This window comes from Hirundo rustica, chromosome 21 (genome assembly GCF_015227805.2).
Source record: "Hirundo rustica isolate bHirRus1 chromosome 21, bHirRus1.pri.v3, whole genome shotgun sequence".
Lineage (NCBI taxonomy): Eukaryota > Metazoa > Chordata > Aves > Passeriformes > Hirundinidae > Hirundo > Hirundo rustica.
The window spans coordinates 9,344,889-9,368,061 of record NC_053470.1 but is presented as its reverse complement, the minus strand read 5'-3'; the positions used below and the strand labels follow the sequence as shown (position 1 = coordinate 9,368,061).

The 23,173-nt window shown below is 41.9% G+C and overlaps 1 protein-coding gene across 6 annotated transcripts in view; it reads left to right on the top strand.

Moving 5' to 3' along the window:
* Positions 1–737: 737 nt before the first annotated feature.
* The window catches only part of GRIA3 (glutamate ionotropic receptor AMPA type subunit 3), a 127,495-nt gene continuing 105,059 nt past the window's right edge, over positions 738–23,173 (top strand). For 3 of the 6 annotated variants that reach the window (XR_005703834.2, XM_040084231.2, XM_040084230.2), the window contains exons 1-2: positions 1,179–1,598; positions 2,439–2,597. Coding sequence is in view for 5 of the 6 variants with exons in the window: in XM_040084231.2 (XP_039940165.1) it covers positions 1,508–1,598; positions 2,439–2,597 (250 nt within the window). In the remaining variant the exon portion in view is untranslated. Of the gene's footprint in view, positions 817–1,175; positions 1,599–2,438; positions 2,598–23,173 lie in introns of those variants that run through there. The other 3 variants (XM_040084234.2, XM_040084235.2, XM_040084233.2) reach the window with 3 other exon arrangements.

Here is a 23,173-nt window from a genome sequence, read left to right as displayed (position 1 = left end):
TAAGATTAAGATAAAAAAAAAAAAAGAAGCAGAGCTGCACCAAGGTAAAGTGACCTGCTGAAATCAGAGGAAAAGCAAGGGAAGAACAGACTTTGCTGGGCCCATGAGATGGACAACTCCATCTAGTATCACTTTTCTGCCTCCATTTTGTATGGTTTTGTGAGCCCCAAAGCAGCAAAAAGATAAACACTGCAGGATCCATACAGCGAAGTCACAAGGAGATGGGTGAAAGATCAGAGAATCTGACTCAGGCAGACACAGAGCAGCCCCCTGTGAATACGAAGGCCAGGGCCATCTCAGAGGCCAGCGCTCAAGACACACGGGGTGTCCACCACCCATCCTCCTGCGCCACCCTATTGTGTGCTCTGTGCTGGGGCAGCTCATCAGCTGACAAACTTGTGTCTTTTTCCAGCATCAAGGATGAAACAGGGAGACTTGATTTGAGTTCCTTCCTTTAGAGGAGGTTGGGAAGGACCTAGCATTCCCTCGTGTGGGATTAAACTCTTCATGTTTCTCTTCACGGCATTGTGGGCAGATGATGCTTCCCTGCTGAGGCGCTGGCACTGGAGGAGGGATGGGGCCGGCAGCCCCTTCGGGAGAGCGCACGGTCCCTCGGCATCCCTTGCTGTGGCCCTGTCCAGCGCTCCCTCGGCAGCCCCCGCGCTCACATTTCTCCCCAGCCCTCTCCCGTTAGGCGGGGCCCAGCGGCACCCGCCTGCCCCGGCCATCATCGGGCCTCCCGGCCTCGAGCCGCCTCTGCTGCCTCCCTGCCTACAGGTTCTGGGGCGCCCGCACCGGCCACGGGTACAGGCACAGGTAGGACCCGGCCACCGCCCACCTCCGCCGGCCTCCTCTGCCGGCCGCGGCTCGGCTCCGCTCGGCTCCCCGCCCCTCCTTCCTTTCCCCGCTCCCTCCCCCGCCCGCCCACAGGCGCACGCACCGCGCTCTCACACTCACACATACAGACACACACACAGACACACACACACACGCACCGAGCCGATGCGGCTTTAAAGGGGCAGCTGCAGCCCGGCGCCCGCCGCACGTGAGGCTGGTGCGCTCCCGCCGACCGCAGCTCCGAGCGCTGAGCCGCGGCCGGAGCCGCCGGGGCTGGGCGGGAGGGCCGAGTGCGGCTGCTGCCGGCCCGCCTCACGCCAAGTCTGATCGATAACCCCCTCCCGGTCCGGGCGGAGCAGCCTCGGCGGCTCCGCTACCCACCATCTTTGGGGGAAGTCCCTGCGTCGGGGGGGGGGCTGCTGGAGACGGGGGAGAAAGGCAATCTCGCAGCCAATGAGCCCTGCTAGGCTGGGGTGAAGACGAAAGCAGAGGGATTTGGGGAAGGAAAGAATTAAAAAAAAAAAAAAAAAAGACGGAAGGAGGGGGACAATCCTCCCCACCACCTCCGCCAGCATCGCCACCACCGTTGACACCGCTCCGAGTCTCCAGTTGCGCCCATGCCTGTGCCGCCAGTTTCGGTTTAGGGGCTGAACCTCAGGGGCTGCAGAAGATGGGGCAGAGCGCGCCCCGGACCCTCCTGCTGCTGCTGGCGGGGCTGCTGGGGGAGGCTCTGGCGGGGTTCCCCAACACCATCAGTATAGGTAAGACCCGCGCTTCCCTGCCAGCCGGGGGAAGTTGTGTGGAGGGGAGCGGGGGGCGAGCCCGGGCGCCGCGGGGAAGGAGGCAGCCCTGCTCCCCTTCCTTCCCCTTGCTGGGGGCGAGAGGCAGCGACGGTGCCCGGGCTGCGCCGGCGGGTGGCTGCGAGCGGCGCCGGGCTGCCCGCACCCCTCCGAGCGGCGCGGATTGGGTCCGCGCTCTGCGGAACCGTGCCCTGGAGCAGTGCATCCCGTGGAGCATATAACGTGAGAGAGTCGTGGCGTGAATCTGTAGCGACGTGCCCGAAATCCGGGGCCGAGCCAGGCGTGAGGCTCAAGGCAGCGGGTGAAGCGGGGGCTGTTCCCTGCTGTCCCTCGGAGCATCCTTTCCCTCGGCCGCGCTATCGCTCCACCAGACCGTGAAACCGCACGTTTGCCACGCCGCACGCCGCCGTGTCCCCGCACGTAACTACAGTGGTGATATTTTGGTAGTCTGGACGGGATTTAGGAGCCACGGTTCCCCGAGTTACACTTCTAAATCTCTGTGTGGGCATCCGTGTAGAGGTGGCCTGGTTTTCAAGGTGCACCTGCAGCTCCAAGCGACTCGTTGCTCGGGGGGCACCTGGATGTGGTGTGTGGCTTTAAAAACCTAACTTTGGACTTGGAATATGTATTTCATGTAGGTGCTCTGTCAGAGTTATGTGCTCAGGTTGAGGCTGCTCCTGCTCATTCTCTCCTGCAGTGTGCAGCGGGCAAATAAAACTTATTGCCATTGTTTTTCCTCAAAATTAATTCTGAAATACCTTTTCCCTTTTTTCCTTTTTTTTTTTTCCCCTCCTGTTGTAGGTGGACTTTTCATGAGGAATACTGTTCAGGAGCACAGTGCATTCCGATTTGCTGTGCAGCTATACAACACAAACCAAAATACCACAGAAAAGCCCTTCCATTTGAACTATCACGTAGATCACTTGGACTCTTCCAACAGTTTTTCAGTGACAAATGCTTGTAAGTAAATACCTGGTTTTAAAAAATGTATTAATTTGTTATCTATCCTTGCATTTCGTTCCTTCCTGGTAGCCTAGAGGAACAAATGTAGTGACTAGAGGTTTAGTAGATTTGCAGCGTTATCTGGAATACCTTAGGAAAAGTTCTCTCGCCACTTCATCCCCTTAGTTTTGTTTTTCAGGAAAACAACCATGTAGTTGATATGTGTGTAGCTGGAATCATTACTGCTGAAGTAAGATCCCTTTTCTGTTGAGGCTGCAGCCTAGATGTGTGAAAAGGCATCATTTGCAAATAATACACTATGTAAGGATAAACCAGAAACAACTGTTTAGAAGTGATGACCTTGAGAGGAGAAGGCTAGCGGGGCTTACTTGCCTCATCTGCCTTGAAATACTGAGTTGTTTTCTTACAGTGAATATCCTGTGAAAGGCTGAGGAGACTGTAAACTGACACATACTGTTAGAGCTGAGGGGAGAGAAAATGGAATCAGAACACTTGGCATTAGGAGAAATAGCTCTGTACGAGCAGTGCACGCATAGAATTTGAGCTTTTATTAGCAGAAGATGAAAAATAGAACTTTGAGTATTGCTAATGTGGTGTTAAAATGCAAAATCTCTTTCAGAAAGACTTGTGTGTATCCTGCATTTTAAAAAGGATTTATTTACCAATAGTAGTTCCTGGGTATTTGTTTTACTGATGTTTCCAAATTTGATTCTATACAAGTTTTACTGTAAATCTTTGAAAATGGAAGGAGTCCTCTTCCAAAGTAACTAATGCACTTTGCAGTGTGGAGATATATGTCTGCACATGATCTAATGGACTGCTGAGTGCAATGTACTAACTTTACATTATGAACAGGTTTCCTCTCACAGTTTGCAGGTTTGTACTCATGGTATAAAATGGTCAAAGAGGAAGCATTGTACTGAAATAAGGAAGTACTGGAGTGCAGAAAACTAGTATTTTTTGCTTTAAAGCAATTCTGTGTTTTGAATAATTTATTAATTTTTTTTATTTGTAGGAGGTAGGATAGTTCTTACATTCCTGTCCCACTCTATATTCTGAGAAAGTTGATGGCTAAAAAACTTACAGTAAGGAAATATTTGGACAAATTTTGGATTAATATTCTAATATATCCCCCATGTGACTGCTTCTTGGTAGTTCAGTGTTACACCCTCCAAAGGACTTTGAAGTAGGGCCTCTAAAACTTTCGGAGGGGGGTTAATTATGTAATAGACAATAAAAATATTTGGTAAAGGGGTTAAAGAAAATAAAAATAGATAAAACAAAGTGGGTGCCATTTGGTAAAATGGTAAATAAAAGCGTCTCTACTTCGCATCTTATTTTACTAATCCTATCCAGCCTCAACAGCTCTTACAACAAACATCAGACTATTAATCCTTAATCAGTGTAATCCCTTCAAGAAGCTATATCTGAAACACAGTTTTCTAAATATCAATTAGATGGATTTAAACTAAATACATTGAACTGCTTGGGTGATTAAATATTCGTTGTTTTCTTAAAGTTGTTACCAGCAGTTCTCCCACCAACACAAGTGATCCACACTTTTGTTTAGGGGCAGTCAGTGTTCGGACAGCTAATGATTTTTGCCAACGCATAGTAAAAGCTGTGGCAATTTTAGTAAAGTGGGATGGTTTTCTGTAGTACAGGGCTGCATGTTCCAACACCCATATTACCAGTATAGTAAAATTGGGGAAACTTGAATCTCTGGAGAAATTGTAGACCAAAGAATATGTACCTACAGTAACCTATTTAAAAGCAGAAGATGTGAAAAAAGAAACAGGCGAAAAAAAATATGAAAAGGTGACCTTCTCTGTACTATGTCAACCATCTCATAATGCTGTTGATAAGAAAAGAATATGGTGAGTCCAAGTTGCCAGTCATAGGCTTCAGTAGCTCAAAATATAAAAAAGCCCATCAGAACAGTTGTTCTTTCCATTTTGGTATCAATTATCTTTGAAAATCAGAACGCTTGTGTGCATCAATGCATTAGGATGAATTAATGGCTCCTCACACTACCTGACCAAAATTCCAGCCTTTAACCATATCCTCGTTTCCTAGGGGAATGGCAGATAATTTCACTGTGCTGCTGTGTCCGTGAAGGAATTCTTTCCATACCATTTTTACCTCACTTGGAGTTAAGCATATATTGTCTCCAGTGCTGTCACACAGCCGTTTGATCAATATTTGCAGTTGGCAGGGTTCCATTGGAGAGAACCTGCAGTGACTCTTCCTTCACTGGGGAGGGAGGCTGGGGCTGACTTAGTGGCGGGATAGGTACAGAAGCTAAGAGGAAACTGAAGAAAGGAGCATGTGTAGCCTGAGCCTAGTGCCTGTACTAGTCAGAATCCATAAAATAATACTTTTCATTCTTTTTTGCATTGATTTGTATGATAGTGACTGTAATAAGTGTTGTGAGCAGGGATTGAGGGGGGCTCTGCTCAGAAAGATTTACGTTCTTACTGTGCAGCTGCACATCCCGCTTGATGCAATCTGGTGTATTCTAGAGGAGAAAAAAACCTTTCTGAAGTATCTTCATGAGCCTGAGAAAAACAGCCCACCTCTGCTATGGCAGATTTGGCAATATCCCAACATGGGAACAAACTTGTTTAGAAGCAAAAGAAAATTCCTGCCCTAAGCCCCTCCTTCTCATTCCTTTTTCAGTTAAGTGATGCATAATCTGATTTATGTGCATGTATTCCCTGCTTCATTGCTAGCACCAAGCCTCTCTCTGTATATTTAATTTACACACATTTGTACAGTATTTATCCACTCTTTATTTATCTGCCCACTTATTTTTTTAGCTGTATGATATCTTAACAGAGAACAAATGCAAACACAGATGAAAATTCCAGTGTATTTAAAGGTGAATTGAAGTTTATCAGTTGGCTCTAGGGAAATTATTACATTTCTTAAAATACGCAGCTTTTTGCTATCAGTAGAAGCAGAAAGCAAACTAACTTCACCTATGAAGGTATAAAATCAAAATCAGTTTGTATTTTCTTTAAAAATGCTAGCATAGGGAGTGAGCTAGCTTTTTCAGAATAATGTGAATATAACAACTCAAATATATAAATTTGTCGCTAAAGCAATATCTTTCATGCATTTCTCATAATGCGATGCAGGATGTTCACGCTAATGTTAAATTGTGTGTTCAGTAGATCACATTCCCTAGAAACAGCCCACGTCTGTCGTTCTGCTCTGCACTTGTAGTGCACTATACTAACACTGCTCCAGCCTCTGCAGTGTCAGCTCATTAGCACACAGATCTCATATTCCCTCTCTGCACTGTCATTGCAAAAAATTGCTGTTGTACACCTTTACAGCCAACAAATGTGCACTCGCCTTATGTATGTTTCAAGAAATATTTAGAAAAGTAAACTAAACCTTATGTATAGTCTCCCTTGAATTTTTCAAAAGAAAGCATTTTTTAATGAAAAGCATAGCTTTCATTAGAATCTGTTGATCATGTAATGGTAGTGGTGGGATGTGTGCAGATGAAAAGGGGCTGTGATTGTAGAACCTAATGAATCTACAGACAGATTCCATCTCTCAGCTAAACCTAATCTATCAGCTGCAAATTCTTGTCCCGTTAATTTTTCTGAGTTTTTCCTTATGTGTCTTCTAAATCAGAAAGCTTTTTGTATTTTACCAAATGTAGATGTGTATTGGGGTATTTTATTTATGAGCATTCATTTTTCAAGAGACAAAAAAAAGGGGGAAGGTGCAAAGACAGGCTAATCTTAGGTTGCTGAAATCCCGTAGGTGGTTGTATCAGCACTTTCTTGAAGGGGTCTGATTTCAGACCTTATAAAAATTTACTTTATCATCCTTGCAGTCCTTGTGTTTAATCTTAAAAATTCAACTTGGATGATTTTAATGGGAAAAGTGCATGTTCATTGTTGTCAAAGTGTTGCAGAAAATGATGCCTCAGGACCAGTAGCAGACAGTTTTTCCAGTTTAGCTGACCACTCAGTTTCTCAAGGCACTGGTGTGGGGGTGTGTGTGCTCACAGGCACCCTCCCTCACCCTCGAGCACACGTGCACGTTTTCTTTAGGTGCTGCTCAGCATTTCCTTTTGCCAGTGGGCAGATAATTTGCTTCCCTTGCATCTGTGTGCTCTTTGGCCAGCTGGCAAAGGACACTGATGCTGCGAGTGGTCAGCTCCCTTCTGCCAAAAGCATAAGCATGTGTTGATGAAAGCATTGCCAAGTTTGGGCCATGTGCTTGCTGGTGGCTTTGTGGGAGCAGTGAGCACAGGGGTCATGCCTGAACTCTCCCAATGTGGAATATACTCTGTTTTCTCCAGTGTTCTGTGCTAAAACACCTGGAAATGTGCTTTCTACACAACTCTACTCATCACAGACCACTGAAAATGCCTTTTATGCAGCAAAATGTGCTCAGGTATCATGTGTAACTGCTGTATGACCATGAAAAGCGCTGGCTTCAGTTTAGGGGTCAGAGCTTTTGCATTGTTGGGTCTAGGTTGAAACGTGAAAGGTGTGTTCCAACCAACATTTGTTTCCACTTCATGGCAGAGAAGGTGATTGGTCATTAAACTTAATGTGATCTCAGTGTTAGCAGAAGGAACCATACCACTTTCAAACTATGTTTTATTATTTCCTAAATTAATTTCAGAATAAGCTTACTCTCTCTGCTGCATACATAACATTGATGTACTGTTTAGATGTTAGGGTTCCATTTAACTCACACAGTAGAGATGGAAAAAATACCTTGCATGGGTGGACACTTTTTTGAGAAACTCTTCACCAAATGAATAAAGCGTAAAGCATGGTGAAGAGTGCCATTTACTTGTTTAATTTTGGAAAGACTTTGTGCAGATGCAGATGTGAAATTGTTCTGTTTTCCTATATAGCACTGGGCCTGGAGGACCCATGGGGCTATTAGGATGGGTTGGGGGGCTACTGATTAACTACACCTTCCCATGAAATGTATAACAGCTGTAGTTTATCTCTGGGAAGAAATGGAGATGTGATGATGGGAAACCAGCCTGTGGCAGAAGCTTTTAACAACAACAGAAAAAGCCCCACAGTTTTGTTGAAGGCTGATTCAGGAGCTTGTCCAAGAGCTGCAGAAAACAGTGGGTTTCTTTCCTCTGGGTTCACTGTGTTCAGTGTCTGGGAGGTGGGAGGCCATCCTACTGCCAGTGTAGGACTGTTAATGCAAGAAGGTGTGAAATGAGAGAGCTGATGTATTTTCAGTGTTTCTTTATTGTCACAAACCATCAATTTAACATTCTCCATTTAAAGTAAATATTTTGTCCTTACCAGTTTTAGAATGCTGATTTTTATTTAGTTTGGAATCCTTAAAGTGTTTTAGAATATGTTATTTTTGAAACAGCAACAATGTGTTTTCATAGTTCATTTCAAACCAAGCCAACCCATATAAATGAAAACCTGTGTTCATTTATTGTGAGAAAGGTGTTATGTGAATTGGTATTGGGCATTTAAGTTACAGCTTGAGAGAAGTACTTTCTGTGCTGCTGGAGAGCAGAGATCAGTAGAAGGCCATGACCCCTTCTCTAAGGAAACTCATAAGGCAGCCTAAAAACTCTGTGCCTATTGTCTGGAGGTTTACTGTATGAAGTCTTGTACTTCGGCTGGAACAATGTGGTGATCTAAAACCAAAAATTTAAAAATGATGGATCTAGATTAAACCACTTTCTGTGAAGCTGTGATGATCACTGCACTGAAGCAATTTCCAAATTTCACTCATGGAGATTTTTTTCTTCTAAATATGTATGCATTATATTTCCTGTCAGTGCCAGAGGCTTCCCTCTGTTGTATCACCTGCTTTATATTATTGTTGATCTTCAGAATATCAGATGCCTTTGAAACTTCAAATTTGAAATCATCTTTGAGTTTTCATGTGCAGTCATCTGATGGGAGACTCCAGAGCAGGTGCTCCTGTTCTGCTGTTTGTAGTCATTGCAGCTGGACACTGATACACTCTCCAGCCTGACTCTGTTGGGAAGTTTGGAGGTATTTTTGTATCACCAGATATAGAATGCAGAGTTCATTTTATTAGTCCACAGCGATGTGTGAAATACTCAAAGGCAGTGAGTGCCCTTTCAGTTGATCTCACAAAGATGTAGCTGTTAGTGGTGAAACTATCGTATATGCACAGAGCAAGAGAGAAACAAGTGACAGGGTTTCTGTGTAAAGAGTGAATGTAGGAACGAGTTATGTCAGTAAATCCACTGAGCAGTCATTCCTGCATATTCTCACCATAGTGTCTGAAGCTCTGGATCTGTTTTGTCATCTTAACTGTTTCTAAAATATCAAGTGGCAATGCACAGCCCTGACACAAACACCACACAGGAGGCGCAGAAGCCCTAACTGCTTGAGGATCAACCTGCAGAGACACAGTGCTGTGGATAACTTGCCTAGGCACTTGTAGTAAGGGTGAACTGCTCTTCTGGGATGGATAATAGCCCAGGTGAACACTCTTCTGCTGGAATGGAGCAACCTATCTGGTCACTTGTATGTAATTATTTGGCAGACTGTTTAGATGTTTCAGATAGGCTGGAAGTTTTTTTGCTTGGTTTGTTTCAAGTGCAATTAACATGTTTGCTTTCAGTCCACTTATAACTTAAGTAATTGGCTTTGAATGCTTGGTCCTGCCCTTGTGTTGGGCTGTGTTTGCTGGAGTTCATTCAAATGTTTGAAATTCTGGTCAGGAATTTAAAAAATATGCAGGGCTGTACGGGTGCTTCAATAGCTTGAGACTTTTTAGTAGGAGAACTGTCTTTAAAATTATGCAGCTGTCTGGGTAAGGGATAGCTAGTGTCTGATGGTATATAGTCTGTGCTTAGACACTCATTTTGTGTATAGTTCCTTATTGTCACACATCTTTCTCCTGGGCTGATGTATGTAATGGTGCTTGCTGATTTTACCATGGGTAGTTTTGTCACATGCAAACATCAAGCATTTGGGCCTGGCCTATCTGGTAAAGGGACCGAACTCGGGAAATGGTGGAATCCTCTGGTGGCTCATAGCATAATTTGGAGTAAGTTGATTTGTCCTTTTGGTAGCATGGTTTTGCTATCTCTTATACAAGCGTAGTAAAATTTACCTCTATCTCAGAAGTACTGCAAGGCAGTTTCCAGTAAAAAACTTGGAGAGCTTAGGCTAACAGCTCCTTCTTCAATTTATTGATGACTTCTTCCACTTCCTAAAAAACAAAACCAAAAGCAAAAAACAGCTGACAAAACAAAAAAAATCCCCGCCAAAATCCAGCCTACTTTTGATCCTGTTAAAAGATGAATTGAAATTGGCAATTACAAATTTGCTGCCCTTGCTGTAAGATGTTCATTCCCACTGATGGACCTGGGAGAACATGTGTCACAGCTGTACAGCAAGCCAATCTGTCACTTGGCTGAGGAGGAATTTTCAGTTCTTTACCTGAAGTAAGCAAAGCTGTTGGAGTGAAAAGAAATTTAATACTGGAAAGCTTTTTGTCTCCTATATCCTTTGGGTCTTTATAATAGGTATGGTCCATACTACTGCAGCACCGCATGTGCCAAATTCTTGCCTGCCTGACCCCACACTGACTACTTAGTTGAGTGATGGGAGAAAGACCTGTCTTTACTAGAAGTGCTGCTGTCTGTTGATTTCTCCCAGTGAGGTGTGTAAAACGTGCTGTAATCAGTATCTCACAGCTGCTAGCTTTTCCAAGAGATGTGCAGCCGTGCGTTTCAGGGGTTGCTGCCTCCCGTGATTTCTTTCTCTCATTTCCATTTCAGAGATCTTGGTCTGATATAGGTGCTGCAGCCCAGTTAGTGCATATGGATCAGGTCTTGTGGATCACAGGGTTGCTGCATCTTGACACACATCTTGATTTGACTTTGTACTCTGCTGCGCGTGCTAAATTCCCTAAAACTTTTTGGTGGTTGTCATTGTCATTTGTGTTTTTCTGCTGCGGGGGAGCTGCAGGGGGGAAGATGGCTTGGGGAGAAGTAGTAATGTGTAAGTTTTTTCAGGTGATGAGCTTTTTGTAGTCTTTCTACAGGAGAGCATGGTGAAACACTGATTTTCACCAGTCACTGAGGTTTTGTCTTCTTAGACTTTACCATTTGTGTCACCGAGTTAGAATTCGAATGAAGTCTGCTGGTCAGAAAACGCAAGTTCATGCATTCTTTTTTTTCCCAGCAGTTAGATGAGAGCTAATTAATGTCTATTGATTTGCAAAGGACTGACCCCAGCTCTAACCTTGGATTGAATCAAAACTGTTCGGGAGATTCTAAATTGTCTAGCAAGTTTAATGTGCTCACCCATCTTTCTCTGAAAGTGTCTGTGCAGTGGTCAAGTTGCATCTCCAGAGTGGCTTCACGGCTGTTGTGGAATATGTGAAAAGCACTTGGTCCTAAGGAAATGCTGAATGTGCAAATACTCTGCATAATATCTACTGTCCAACTCTGAATTTCTTTTTAAAAACATTGCTTTTTGTGCCTATTTGCTTATGACTTCTTGATGAATAGAAAATAGGGCTAAAGAGAAAAAAGGAACATGATCATAATGTGCCAGCTAATCCTATTTCTTTCCTATTTTAGCCATGTCAGCAGAGTGATTCTCATGATTAATGATAGTTTTTATATATTTATATTGAATGCCTCGGCCAGCTCAAACCTACTTCCTCTATAGAACCATTATCCCACTGTTCTGTGCATCCCAGAAGTTAATTGTATATCCCAGAATATCATTATGGGAAATGATGGGAGCTATGTCACTTGCTAATCTTTTCGTTTTAGATGTAGTTCCAAAAAGGTTTTAAAGATTTAGATTGGGATCAACCAGAAAATGAGAGAATTAAAAATAAAAGCTTTTTTCATAGTTTCAGATCTAAAAAAAAATTACTCAGCTTGAGTTGAAGTCAAATGTTTTGTTTGGGAAATTATGATTTCTGCTTTGTGCATTTTTTTTCCTGGTTGAAACAATTTCATGAATGTTATCCAAGTTAGCAAGATGCTTCTGCAGGCATGAATCTGCCTTTTTCAATGTAAAAGTACCTGTTCTGTCCAACTTCTATAACAACATATAGATTACAGATGTGAATATAAAATTGTGTGTGATTTGGAAGAAATCCTGCTTTTTTTCAGGGTCTGTAGTTCAAACTGCTTGTGATGGATTTTATGGATAGACAACTTCTGACAGCTAAAGTATGTATCGCATGTCTTTCCACACCATCTACAGGCAATTTACTTTATTACCTGGAGAGGCAGTGAGATAAAATGGATCAAAATGAGACTAGTTAACCCTCCTGACATTTTCCGTTGCTCCAGTTGGGCACTCCAGGTGCAGAAGCTGCTTTAAAGTATGAATCAGTGTAGCTTTACTACATGCAAAGAGTAGTAAATGTTGTGAAGGTTCCTACAACTGACAGTTACTTTGTTCTGCATAACAGAAAAAGAAATTTGAATGGTGATACTTAGTTATGCATGTCTGCAGTGACCACTGGGACCTCATGTTTTGTGCTGCATTGTTCTACCCTCAAAAAAAAAGAAGAAAAAAAAAGCCTCTGTAAAGAAATAGGGGCAGTCAAGACACATGATGGGGGTCTTCCTCTGTTGTGATTTACATCAGGGTAGATTAGGAGCAGCTCTGTTAAGTCAATAAAGGCTAAAAGCAGAACAGTCCCTCCTGGGGTGTTCCTGGCTCTAAGTAGGGGATGTGGGTCCAGGTCAGCCAAGGAGTTCTTTGGGGGAGACTGTGAACATCTTAATCAGTAGCACACCTTTCCTCCAGGGCTGTGCAGGTTGTCCAGACTCTGGACTTCAGCAACTAACTGAGTACACCCTTGTGTTGCATTGCATGTTATTTCCTTCTGGAACTTCAGGAAATTTAGCAAAAGGATCACGTTCAGCAGTAATAAGTGTCCCTTTATAAATGAAGCTGGGTATCTCTGAAGTATCTGTAATAGCCTGTGTAGAGCAGAATCTGCCAAGGAAAGATTTCGTTTTTCAGTTGAAACAAAATAGTGTAAATCAAATAGTCTCCCGTGGAAATTGCTGACCCTTCTTTTAGCAGAAGTGACTTATACCCTGTCTACTTCCAGATTTCCCCTTTTTTCCCCTTTCCCAACTACAGGTATATTTTTTGTAGCTGTGAAGCTTTCACTGTTTTGCGTTAGTTTATGTATTTTGCAATTCTTTTATGAATAGAGGCTGTGTGACATTAAAGACCATAGACTCTTCTTTGAAATTTAACTGCTTGTGTCTCTTAGGTGCTTGCATGAATAGTGATAGTCTTGACTGAAAAAGATTGCACCTTTTTCTGAGTCATTCGAGAGGTAATTCAAGAACAGGTCTCTGGTAGAACAGGGTCTTTTGACAAAGGCGTAAAGCTAACATTTTAATTTATTTTCATGTGTTAAAAACACGCTGTTGTTTCCATAGATAGGGAACCTATTGTGGATAGTGATGCTGCTAACTCCTGCATCCTGGTCAGTTTCCAGCTTGGATCAGCATCAACATAAATCAGTTATTCTCCTGGAAGCTTTATTGAGATAAATTATCTGCACTTCCTGTCTTAAAGTCTTATTGTGTTGTTCTGCAGTGCTAGCCCCTGTTTCACATAAGATGCATTTGAGATTTGAGGCAATCTCTGCATACACTGGAGGATACAATTTGATATTAAAGAATATTTTCTTTGTGGGCTTTTCTGCAGACATTCTGTGATTCCTTGGTACTGTCTGGAGATTCTCTGTGTTAATAAGAATTGTTTTGTTAATGGATTCCAGAATCTGCTGCTCTGGAATAGTCTGCCATAGTGAGGATCTCCACATGAATTTTAAAATGGCATCTTTCTAGACAAAATGCTACTTTCTACTGTGTTGTCTCTAAAACTGATTATATCAGCCCAGTCTATTTCTTGTATGTGCTGGGTTGATTTCAGTTTACAGCAACATTCTCTATAGGGGGATTAAAATCAAAATGAATTGTGTTTTCAAGAAGCCTGAGTGAAGCTGTGTATGAGATATGAATCATTTCAGTTTCTCAGAAATTCAGCTCTGTAACTGAATGTGCGTGGAGTACACGTGAAAAAAGTATTGGGAAACTCCAAAGACAGGTGACCTTCTTCTGCAAAATGGGTGTGAGAAGGGCAAAGGTAGTATGACAGTCTCCCCTGCCATCCTGCCTGCCTCCTTCCTCGATGAAAGAAGCTGTAGAAGTGTAGAGCATTAAGATCAAACCTCCTGGATAATCAGGACTGTGACTTTGTTCTGCGTGACAGAGAAGGGCCTGCAGTTCCTGCTGCTGCTGCCTTTTCCACTGAGCCTGCCAGCAAAAGGATCAATTAGTGCCAACTGCAGGAGTGCAGCTCCCTTACAAAGGCCTGTGTCCATTGAGAACTGTTCACTTAAGCTCTCATTATGAACTTCGGGTTAATAACAGGGCATGCTGCTCCCTCATCATTTACCTGAAACTGAGACTATTTTACCAGTTTAGCCATCCTCCTACCTAGTTCGGGTGGTTTTTTTTGACTGAGTCCAACTTTAAATCTCCAGGAGAAGTGGATCATGTTATGCTGTAAGGATTACAGTTACAGTGTGTAGAGATTTATTGGCAATATAGAATAAAAAGTAGTAATTTTAAAATATTGATGATCAAAGCAATAAAGATGTGCAGCTTGATAAATTCACAAATTCTTAAAAGCTGGCTTTTCTTTATGAATGTCCTGCAGACAATTTTACTTTAACAATAAAATCAGGGCTTTCATTTTAAAACATCCACAACCTGCCTCATTTCTCAGAGGTGTAGAGGTTGTGATGTTCCCCTGTTTGTCCACTGTTGAGTGTTCTCTTTTCAGAGAAGCTGGTGCCATTAATCATTTTGCTGTTGGCAGTTACGCTGAAAACATCCCACTGCAATGTTGGCTTAGTGTGGCTGGGTGTGCTCATTGTCATTAAACTAGCAATAAGCTTGTAAATTGGGTAATGCTACAAGCTGAAGAGAATTTTAATTGCCAGGATATAATTTTTCTGAGCAGCAGGCTTTAAGACTGAAAAGTGATTTTGGATGTAGATGGAACAGTGTGACTTGAAGCTCGGTGCAGTGGCAAGTTGATTACCTGGGTGCACACAAATGCTTGTTGCTTCCTGCTCAGGCTATGTTCAGAGGGCTCGGGCGTTTCTGCAGAGCTCATCTGATGAAGTTTCTTTGGAGCGTTACACTCCATGCGAAGGAGCTGAGGTGGTGGCCTTGGCTCCCAGTCGTGATACCTGCAGAAAAGAATTGCTGCAGTCTGGTGGTGTATTGAGCTCTCTGTGGTGGTGGCTCATGGCACCACGAATCCTGCCTGGAAGCCAGGGAGTGCCAGCCTCTAGATCCTTGAGAGCACTGATCTTTGCTGTGTTTTACCTAGAGCACACACCAGGTATCTTGTAATTCTTACAGTTAAAATGGGTAGAAACCTTAGTAAGAATTCCTGGTGGTTAGGAGATTTTCCTCAGGAACAGGAGATATGTGCCTCAGCCCAGGGCTGGTGACCAGCCAAAGTGCAGGGTCCCATGCTAGGCAGCAGTGGTGTTCCAGTACGTGCCCACAGCCCCACAAGGCTGTCAGGGAGGGACTCCCTACAACCACAGCAATTGGATTTTTTTTCACTTCAGGGCTTTGGAAGCTTTCTTTGGGGTCTGTACTTCACAGGGATGTGTTCTTTAGTCTGCTGTCTTTATTCCTTTTTCCCCATTCTTGCTTTGCTTTTATAGATAGGAGCATAATTTTTTTTAAAAAGAGCTATTTCCCTTCCCAGAGACAGTGAACAGGCCTGTGAATGGCGCCTTCTGTTCCCCGTCTGCCTGGGTTCATCTCGCGCCCGTCAGCCTTGGCATTAGTCTCACTCACATGGAGCTGTTTGTGGGCAAGTTTCACACTAAAGTAGTTAAAAACCCCAAGCTTGCTCAGGTTTCCTTTTAAAGTGACATTAGTGTAAGTCACTACCCAGGCTGGGTTTGCTCAGATCACTGGAGCTTTCTGTGAATCCAGTTTGACTTTTGAGGTATTTACCAGTCCTTGAGATGGTGTGAGTTTCCTGCAAAGCTGGAGCCGCTGAAGCACTGGAGAGATCCTGGAGCTTTCAGTGGAACCTGTATGTAAATACAGTAACTGTGGATGAAAAAGCAACAGTAAAATCCATCAGCATTTCTTTAGTTTGTTGAAGGCTGCCATGCCTTCTTCACTGATAGGAGACTTCTTCAGCTCCCAGTGATGAACCCCCTGAAACAAATGACTGAGATTAGTATTATTTATAGATAACCACAGAGATCATTCATCCTTCTCAAGCTGTTTATTTTTGGGCAGCCCAGTGAAACTGATGAAATTGCCAGTTGTCTGAAATGCTGCTGCCAGTTGTTTGAATGAACAGTATTGATTATAGTTACAGGACTATTCATCTCATACTGGCACACATACAATACATGGATTATAGAAATGTCGTCTCTGTTGACAGCTGGGTTATGAAATGATACACTGAATTATATGTCCTTGCAGGCAGTGTCTGCATTGACTTTTCTTACCCTAATTCAAAAGTATTAAAAGTTAGTTGAAGGAATTCAGAATGGAGCATCAGACTCTGAAAATTAGTTAAAGTACCTTTGTTAGAAACAACCAGTTGACAAGTTTATATTGAAATGAGGTGACACGGCAAAACTCCAGTGAGCGCTAACTGGTTTAAACAATCTTCTGCTGTGGAGGTGAAGAACATTTTGTTTTATTAAAAGAGTAAAGAACTTCTTGGAAGTTGCAGATAGAAAAGAGACTATTTAAGTGTACTCTAATACCACAGTTTTGTTTTAAAATTAAAGAAAACTTTGAGACAAGCCCTGTTTGCAAGGCATACAGTAGTAGTCTTCTGGCTTCAGGGCAAATACCTTTGTCTTTCTCATTCTTTTTATTTTAAAAAAATGCATTGATGCAGTGATTGTGTTTGTCTACAGTTACCCTCAAAAGTTTTCCATTCTTCATTCTGTCGCTTACTTAATGGTGTGTATCCCAGTTGCTTGGGTCATTCCATGACAATGTCTTCTGCTGTGGGATTTGCTGGAGACAAGGTCAGCAGATGGCCTGTTGGCTGTGGAACAATTTGTTCTTCTGACTTGAACGAGTTAGAACCCCAAAAGCTGAAATAAAAGCCCCTCTCACATTTTAGAGAATGTGCTCTCTCATTAATACATTGTGGTATATTTGAAGGATTCATATTTTGAAAAAATGTGGTCGTTAAATAAAGTTTAGATAGATTTTTAAGTACTGTGCTTGAAAATTTCCATTGTCTTACTCTGTAGCTAGGACTGACTGAAAATAGATTTAAAAGTGCTCATTTTTATTTTAGTTTTACTCATGGTTACTTGCTTATATCTGAAATAACACCACGGCTTCCAGCTGCTGTCCCGAAGCAGACTTTCCCTGTATTTACCTGAACTAATTGGTACAATGAACATAACTTGGGTAGTACACAGTGGTGACAGAAGTAACTGTAGAATGCTAGGGTGTGTTCTAAAATGTTTGCAGTTGTAGCCAATTTAAATAAATAATTGCATTTAAAGTTTCATTAAATACCTAAGTCCAAGTCACTCCAGTTGGAGTAGATTGACTTATCCTGCCTCATGGAAACAGATCTATGTCACTATGATTTTTAAAATTATATTCAGCATTTCTTTTTGGCAGTACAGTGTTTACAGGTTTGCTGTGAATTTGTCTGTTGTTCGGTTGCCAAAGGGTCATATTCTTCCTCAGCTTTACTTGTGATAGCTTTCAAGTGGAATATTTTTACCATAATTCCAGGTTTTTCACAGCATGAAGTACCAATTTCCTGAATAGGAAAATAATTTTTTTTCTCTTGTTCTTTCTTTTCCTTCATAGTCTGAGATTTATTTTTAATCTGTAAAATTTGTAACCGAAAAGAAGCTTCATTTGAGCATCTCCTGTCATTGGTTTTTCAGATCCTAGCGAGACACTTATCTGTCTGCTTCCTTCTACTTGCTTTTCCTTTGTCTCGTTATCTGCAGTGAAGCTGTTCTAATACCACCACTTTAACTGATGATGTTTTATTATTTAAATTCTTTCTCCAAAACATTTAATCTCCTCCTGTGAGATGGGATATGTTCAATCTCTATATAAGTGGATGAGTTAGCAGAATAAACGTCCTACGTGTTCATGGGAGAGTAGACACCCCCATGCCCATGCTGTCACCAGAGAGATGGATTCTGTTGGTAATTTGTGTGGTGCAGTGGCTGACAAGATACAGTAGCAAGGATAAAACACTAGTGACTGCGCTTGGCAAAATTTAGTGGTCTCTTAGCTATGAATGGGTCTGCTTAATTGTTCTCCTGCTGAAACGATGCATCAGAGCAGCACTAGCTGAGCAGTTATGATGGCTGAACTTGCTCCTGCTGCTCATGAACCAGACAGACTGCAAATGCAAACAGTAGGTGCTCCCCTTACCTCTAATTAAAGCATGGATGGGAGTTTGACTGTTCAGTTCAACTGAAGTGTCTATTTACCCACAAAGCCAACTTGGGAGGTGCTAAGCAGGTACCTTTGCCTTTCTGGCTTCCTCGACAGAAGGGACAGCTTGAGGGTGAAGAAATGTACAGCAATGAATCTCTCCTTCTTTTCTTTTCTTTTTCTTTTCTTAATTATGGAAAACTGTGACATTTCTACAGATCACTTTAAAGGGGAAAATTTCCTGTGAATCCTAAGGAAAGTTGTGCTTTCCTAAGCAGAATTGCCTCATTCTTCTGTGGAGCTGCAATATGGCTGCTTCTGTCCTGCTCATGCTTTAAAGATACAAGATCAGTTGTGGTAAAAAAGATTACCTGTGATGGTTATCTGGGTTCTTGAGAAAAGAATGGCAGAGGAAGAAATAAGAAAGAGTGATAATGTCACTTGAGAGGTTGCTTCTGTAGGGCTTGTAGCTAAAACACCTTATTTAATAATCTTCAGTGCTCTGTGCTCTTGTCCATTGGGGCAGTAACACCTTGTTGGAGAACTTGGATGTCGAAACTGAGCACCCTGATGTCCAAACTTGCCTTTCAATAAACTGCTCAGCTGTATAAAATGCTGTGTGGCTATCTAATTCAGGCTGCAGCTTTGCTCTGCGTGGGCAGCAGTATCCATTGCAAGAGGCAATCTGTGTAATGTCTGTTAGATGTCAGTTGGGGTGAGTTGTGTTGTCTTTCAGGAGAATGAGAACATGTGGGCTTGCTTAGCTTAAATAACTGGTTATCTTTCAGATCTAGTTAATCATAAGCCCAAGTTTTTCACCTGAGCCATCCTTCTAGAGTCATCCATTCAGGTAGCTTTTTCTAATCTTGGGCAACAATTACATTTTTAAACACAATAACTCTGATTATGCTGTTTTAGAGGAAGAACCTTTCCTCTTGTGTTTGACGATTCTTTTTTTTTTTTTTTTTAGGAATTCTCGGGGCTTATTTATATTTTTCTTTTGATTCAAACTTGGTTTTATTCTTTTTCACTGCAATTGTGTCATGGACTAAATATACGTCTTCTGCTTGTGCAGACAGTATCTGCTAATATCACGGACACAGTTTTTAAAATTATGTATACAGCAGCATCTTTGTGTAGTATCACTGTAATCAGTACTGTTTCTTAATAAGCAACACCATGTTGCTCCATTCATGAGGAGAGTCTCACAAAGCTGAGTTAAGTTTTCCAGAGTGAGATTAATTTCTCACTTGCACTCCCCTAGTCCCCAAAAACTGGTATTCAGAAATAAATCTTTTAGGAGAATTTAATTATCTCACATTTCCCACATTGTTGGCACTAATTAACTGACTGTGCTTTGGATTCTCATCCTCATTTGGGAAGTTTGAATAGACTCTGTAGATACAACAGTTTTAGAGACTTGAGATTGTGGCTGTCAGAAGGCTACAGCTCTGTAGAGCATTAGTTTCACTTATTGGCTTGACCCAGGACATTTATTCTGCTTAGCTGAAGTCATGAAAATCCTAGATACTGAATTTATTTACATTTGTTTGAACCATCCTTTTGGTAAAAGAAAATATTTTTATTGTGACATTTCCATGGTTTGCTTTATTTGCAGTAATACTCTCCCTTTTATGCTTTTATTCAACATCAGTTGTGTGATAGCAGGATGTTTTATTTGAGAATGGGTTTGGGTGTTAGGAGAGAGGAAGAATAGGACCAAGTATGTGAAGGGAAGCCGCAGTTTGGAAAAGGATCTGGAGCCAAGAGTTAAATTGCACTTCTTTCTAAGAGGTGAAATGGCTTGAAAATACTCACTTTTAGGGGATAATCTTGGTGTATTTGCTGGTGCTGTCTAGAAAGATTTTCAATTACTGTATCATGAGTAGATTTTATGGAAGGGAAAGGTTTTTTCCTAAAGAACAGAAATTAAATAATTTGGAACTAGTGTTTAGCCCATACATTCACGGCTACAAAATTATCCTGTTACTGTCAGTCTCTCTTTCTGTCTTTCTGTTCCTATAGTGCCTCCATAAAATAAGAGGAAAGATTCGGTGTAGTTTTGTTTTGATTCCTCCAGAGTGAAGAGGAGGCTGCTATCAGCTGCCTACCACTGAATCTTTGCATGACCCAATAATTTGGATGGAATTAAATATTACTGTCAAACAAGTTTTAAACAATAAAATCCCAAAGGTGCGGTGCTTAAAGAGACAGGGTAAATTTATGAATTATATATACTATGTATAAAATTATTTCCTGCTGCCCTTACTCATAGCACCAGCATGACAGTCAACCAGAGGGGGAAAAAACATTTCTTCTGGGGTTTTGGGGTTTTCTGTTTGTTTGGTTTTGTATTAAGTTCATAATCTAGTTTGTTTGATATGGTTTCTGTAGGTCCCAGGACTTTTTGAAATACTGAATATACTGAGAGTGCTTAACTAAAACAGGCATAGCCTGTGTTTGCATTCCTGGCATGTTTTTGTAGACTTTTCGTGGTGTAGTGGAAAACCGTGAATGTCAGAAGCTCTATGTCCACTACGGTAACTTCAGAGTTCAGGACCGTGATCCTAAACAGAAAGGGTGTTGCAAGCGTATTATTCTGATGAGAAAGATTAGAAACAAATCAGAATATTTTTAAATGTATCACATTTACTTATAGCAGATTCAACAGTGAGTTTAGCCCCAGAGGCAAAGAATAGCGCAAGAGAGGGACTTGAATGCCTGCTTTTCTTTTATTGGTGATATCTGTAGAACAGGAGGTAAGAAATAATATCTGGGATTCTTTGGGAAGCTTGGAAGAGTTGCTGAATTCATCAATCCCTTTTATGCAGCTCTTCTGGAGGACTTAAATCTTCCTGTCTTCATCTTATTAAATTATTATGAGAAAGTCATTCTATTGTTATCAAATTCATTTTTGTTATGCAAGTTTCTCTACTATTTTTGTTATAGAAAGGTATTGTCTCACTGATAACATTGCCAGTGGGGAGGAGGGCTTGGACTGGCTTGTGCAAAGGGAAAATACATGGAGAAAATCAGAATACAAAGAAGTCTTCTGTGCCTATAGCTGATATTTCTTAGAAAATGAGGTCTCTTAAGCCTCCTAGTATAGATTGGAGAGACACTTCACTTAGTCCATTAATCTATCTGAAGAGCTTTACTACTTGAGTTCAACAAATAAATCTATTCAAGGCCTACAAAATTTTCAAGTCCAAAAATAGTCTGTTGGTGGGACACTTTAAAAAGTCCTGACCCTGTCAGGGAGTTGTTTGAGAATCAGAGTAGGAATTCAGTAGCAGTAGCCTGACATCGGCGCCTACAATGCATCAGTTTAATCAAATACAAGGGCACATTATCATAGCCCTTTCTGTTGTCTGCTGCTTAGGCAGGATAGAATGACATGAGATGTGTATGTGTGTGATGCAGAGAAAGAGAGGTTTCCTGGTTTGGAACCTTTGTGATGAGCTGCTTTTTGCTGAATGATGTGAATGCTTTTCTTGACTATTACATGGGTTCTAACAAGGTATTGTGAATTACTTTATAAGAAATTAGTAAAGCAGACATTTAATAAGTTTTTTATTTGGTAGGATGTGGGTACATTTAAATTAAAGTAAGGTATTATCTACAATCTCTAACTGTAGTCGTGTATCAGTTCCTATTCTGTTGTGCATAGCAAGCTGATCTTTTAAAAGCTTTTTTTGAAAGGCAGCTGAAAAATTAATGGAGTTCATTGAGTTCATGAAATGGTTCATCCCATCCCTGTGTCTGTGCGTGCAGTGGGTGAGGGCTGCCCAGCCTCCCGAGCCTGGCCATTTCATCCAGAGCTGGCAGTGACTTTCCCCACTATGATCTCTCACTAAGATCCTTCCTGTCCTTAGCACAGTTTTCTTCCGTGGCTGACCTCCCAGGACAGGTGGTGCTGCTGCAAACAAGGGATAAGCAGCAGTGGGGACGGGCCCTCAGGGTGGTGATGGTCTTCTGGAAAGAGCTCATCCTGCAGCTTACTGCAGAGCTTGAGGAATGGTACAGCCCTGTAGGAAATTGCCTTAAGGCAGAGAAATTTACTGCCATCTGTCATCCAAAGTGCTGCAGTTGAGCTGTTTGGTAAATTGGATGTCAGACCTACTGTCTTAAAGATGCACACTGCCCTTTCGAGACTGTTTCCCCCAACTCTGTACTGATTTGGGTGTTGCACAGTTGTGTTTCACACAGCGGTGAGATTCACCTGCTTGTTCCTTGGCTGAAAAAAATATCCCCTAAATGGGATAACTCCTAATGGTTTGTCAAAGACTGATTGAGAGTTGAAGTGTCTAACTGAGGGAAGAATCCGCAGTGCATTGCTCTTTAGAAATAGGTACTTACTTTCTGCCATAAGGATTAGCCTTCTTGTTCCCAAAACCAGAAAGGCATGGGTAGTATTGCAACCCTCTTTGGACTTCCCCGTGCTTCGTTTTTCCTCTCCCTTCTAAGTTTACTCTGTAGTTTTGCAGAATGCTTGGAATTTATTGGTATATGCAAGCAAGTTGTTAGCAGATTTAGTGATTCTTGTAAAAAGCCAGAGAGAATAATTTTTTTGAAACTTCTAATAAAATGTCAGAATATTTTCAGAAGAAAGCTAATGTTTGCTAACCATATTTCCAGTAGGGAGGAGCTGTAATGGCAATAATGTAATCCAGATTTTTTTTTTTTTTTAAGTATCTGTAATTCTACACGTATTTATAATCAAGCTGATTGAGGCCCTAGGTGGTAAGATTACAGGAGGATTCTCTGGCCTGCATGATGTTTGTGAATAAAAGAGTTTCTCACTCATAGGAATGGAAGTTACAGGAATCTTCTAATTTTCTATTAACTATTCTAGTAAGTGAGGGAGAGAGAGGGAGAGGGAAGGAAGGGCTGTACTTTGAAGGCATGGATTTGCAGGTGTTTTACTGCTAGGAGAGATTTTACTAAGTGTTAGTACAGAAGAGACAAGGATGTGTGGAAGTGTAATGGTGTAAATGAGACTAAATCATCTGACAACCCCTCATAAAGCTGGATTGTAATGCCTCAGGAGGGGACCCACCAGAGTGAGCACCGTGGTAATTTGACCATCAGCTCT